Source organism: Dendrobium catenatum, unplaced genomic scaffold (assembly GCF_001605985.2).
Source record: "Dendrobium catenatum unplaced genomic scaffold, ASM160598v2 fragScaff_scaffold_982, whole genome shotgun sequence".
NCBI lineage: Eukaryota > Viridiplantae > Streptophyta > Magnoliopsida > Asparagales > Orchidaceae > Dendrobium > Dendrobium catenatum.
The window spans coordinates 296,752-298,882 of NW_021319444.1; the positions used below are offsets into that span (position 1 = coordinate 296,752).

At 47.2% G+C, this 2,131-nt stretch overlaps 1 protein-coding gene across 1 annotated transcript; it reads right to left on the reverse strand.

Moving 5' to 3' along the window:
* Positions 1 to 226: 226 nt before the first annotated feature.
* LOC110096056 lies at positions 227 to 1,899 on the reverse strand. The gene has a single exon (XM_020821822.2). The coding sequence runs from the start codon at positions 1,883 to 1,885 to the stop codon at positions 491 to 493; it is 1,395 nt and encodes a 464-aa protein (XP_020677481.1). The 5' UTR covers positions 1,886 to 1,899; the 3' UTR covers positions 227 to 490.
* Positions 1,900 to 2,131: the final 232 nt, after the last annotated feature.

Genomic DNA, 2,131 nt, shown 5'->3' on the forward strand with positions numbered 1-2,131 from the left:
AAGATTTCATTTGAAACAATATTATTATTATTTTTAAATTAAATTATTAACAAAAATTTTTATTAAATTAAATTATTATATTAAAAAATATGTTAAAAAGTACTAAGAAAATCATCCCAAATAATGTCTATTGTTTACAAATAAATTTATTTGAACGGGCTTATAAGAAAATTGCTATTGAGAATTTTTTCTCAAGAAGCAAACTATAATATTTATAATAGCTTCACAAAAATTCTATTTTCGTTGTAATTATTGTACAATTAACTTTACAAATAATTGTAGCCGTTACAAACAAGCATGCACTAACCCTAATGGGGACCTTAAATATCATAGAGCTTTTTGGGTCCAAAACCCGTCTGAATATGAATCTCTACTACTTTGCTCAAAGTAATTAAGAAGCTGAAGTTGCTGCTCTCTACCCTCCTTCGCCTCTTCTTCCTCTGTTTTATGTGTATATTTAAAGTAATAAAAATTATATTTTGTTAACTAACTATCTTGTCCTGTCGCCGTGGCCGCCAACGCCGGCGCCGTCGTACCAGCAGATGCAGCTAAACCCGACGAGAACCTCCACAATCGCCATTTCCACTTTCTCTCGATCAGAGAACATGAAAGTCTGTAAAGCCAAAACCCGCGGCTTCGTATTCAATCTCTGCTTCTTGTCCATCGTCCTCTCCTCCCCCCATTTCTCCGTATCCCTTGCCACTGGACTCAGCCATCTCAGTATTCTCTCAACGGCCTCCCTCCACCCATCTGCAAGCTCGCCGTCAGCCAATCCTCTCTCTTTCCACTTCTCCCTCAGCCTCCTCCTCACCGTCTCCTTCAGCTTCGCCGGCAACATTCGATATATTTCATCCCTCACCGCCACTTCCTCCCCCTCCTCTGCTTCCTCTGCACCACTCCTAATCCTCATCAACCTCTCCGCTGACAAGATGATACTCGCGTACTGAATCGCCAACCCGGAGCCACCCACCGTTCTCTCTCCCGGCTGTAGAACCTTCTTGCAGTCCTCAGGAAGCTTGTACACTTCTTCCCTACTTCCCCTGCCTATGATGGGGCATGAGTTTCTGATTGCTACTTCCTTGGCGGCTGCCTTGGCCCGGTCTATCGGTCCGGAGGCGTAGTGCCTTCCAGCGAACCGCGGGTAAATTCGTAATTTAGGATTGAGCAAAGTGAAGCGCATTCGACCGCCAGAGATCAGTATTGGGGGCAGGCCCTCGACGAACGGGCTGAAGACGGCGCAGATGCGGGCGAAGATGGCGAGGACTGCTCCTGACATGAGCTCCACCACTTCGTCAAACGTCTTGCACCATAAAGACTGTTCCTTTAGCTTCGCCACTTTCTTCCCATGCAATTTAAGCTCCGCCACCGGCTTCTGCGGCAGCAGCCTCCCGAATTTCATCAAAGCCATGTCTTTTTCCCCTGCTTCTATCTCTTCCAAGAGCTTCACAACCACGGCGATGCATTTCTCCATTTTTTTGACTCGGCGTTCTACTCCTTTGACGGAGAGGGTTCGGATATTAGTTGTGGCGCGGCCGGCTTTGACGTCTGCGTAGGTGCGGGGGAACAAAAGGAGGGGTTCGGCGTTACAGCGGGTGGAGAAGCGGGAGACTGTGGCGGCGGAAGCATCCAGGTCAGAAAGGAATTCGGCGCAGGCGAGGCGGAAGAGGAAGTGCTGGTCGGTAGAGGTGAGGTAAGCCACTCCAGCGGAACGCATGGCGTCGGCACGGAGGCGGTGGAGTTCCGGTTCGGAGAGGGAGCGGTGGAGGGAGACGAGACGGGACATGGCGGCGGCGGCCTCGAAGGTGAGGATTCCGATGGGAGCGGAGAGGAGTTGGTAGTGCTCGTGATCGCAGAGCCACGAATTGGGATTCTTAGGGACGACCATTGTGTTTGGTGGTACATTGGAGGCGGGAGGTCGAGGAAAGAGGAAGTGTAAGTTTATATTTGACTCAGGTGGCGGGAGTTTCTGAGATGCTTCGGTCAGACGCGTTCAAGAGTTTACAAGGGGGACTTTTGGGAGAAAAAATTAAAGAAAAAAATTAAAATAATTTTATCAGAATAACCTCACAAAAAAATATTAGAAGGTATTTAATTCTTTTAATTTATTCTCGCCTTTATCCTATGTGAGACC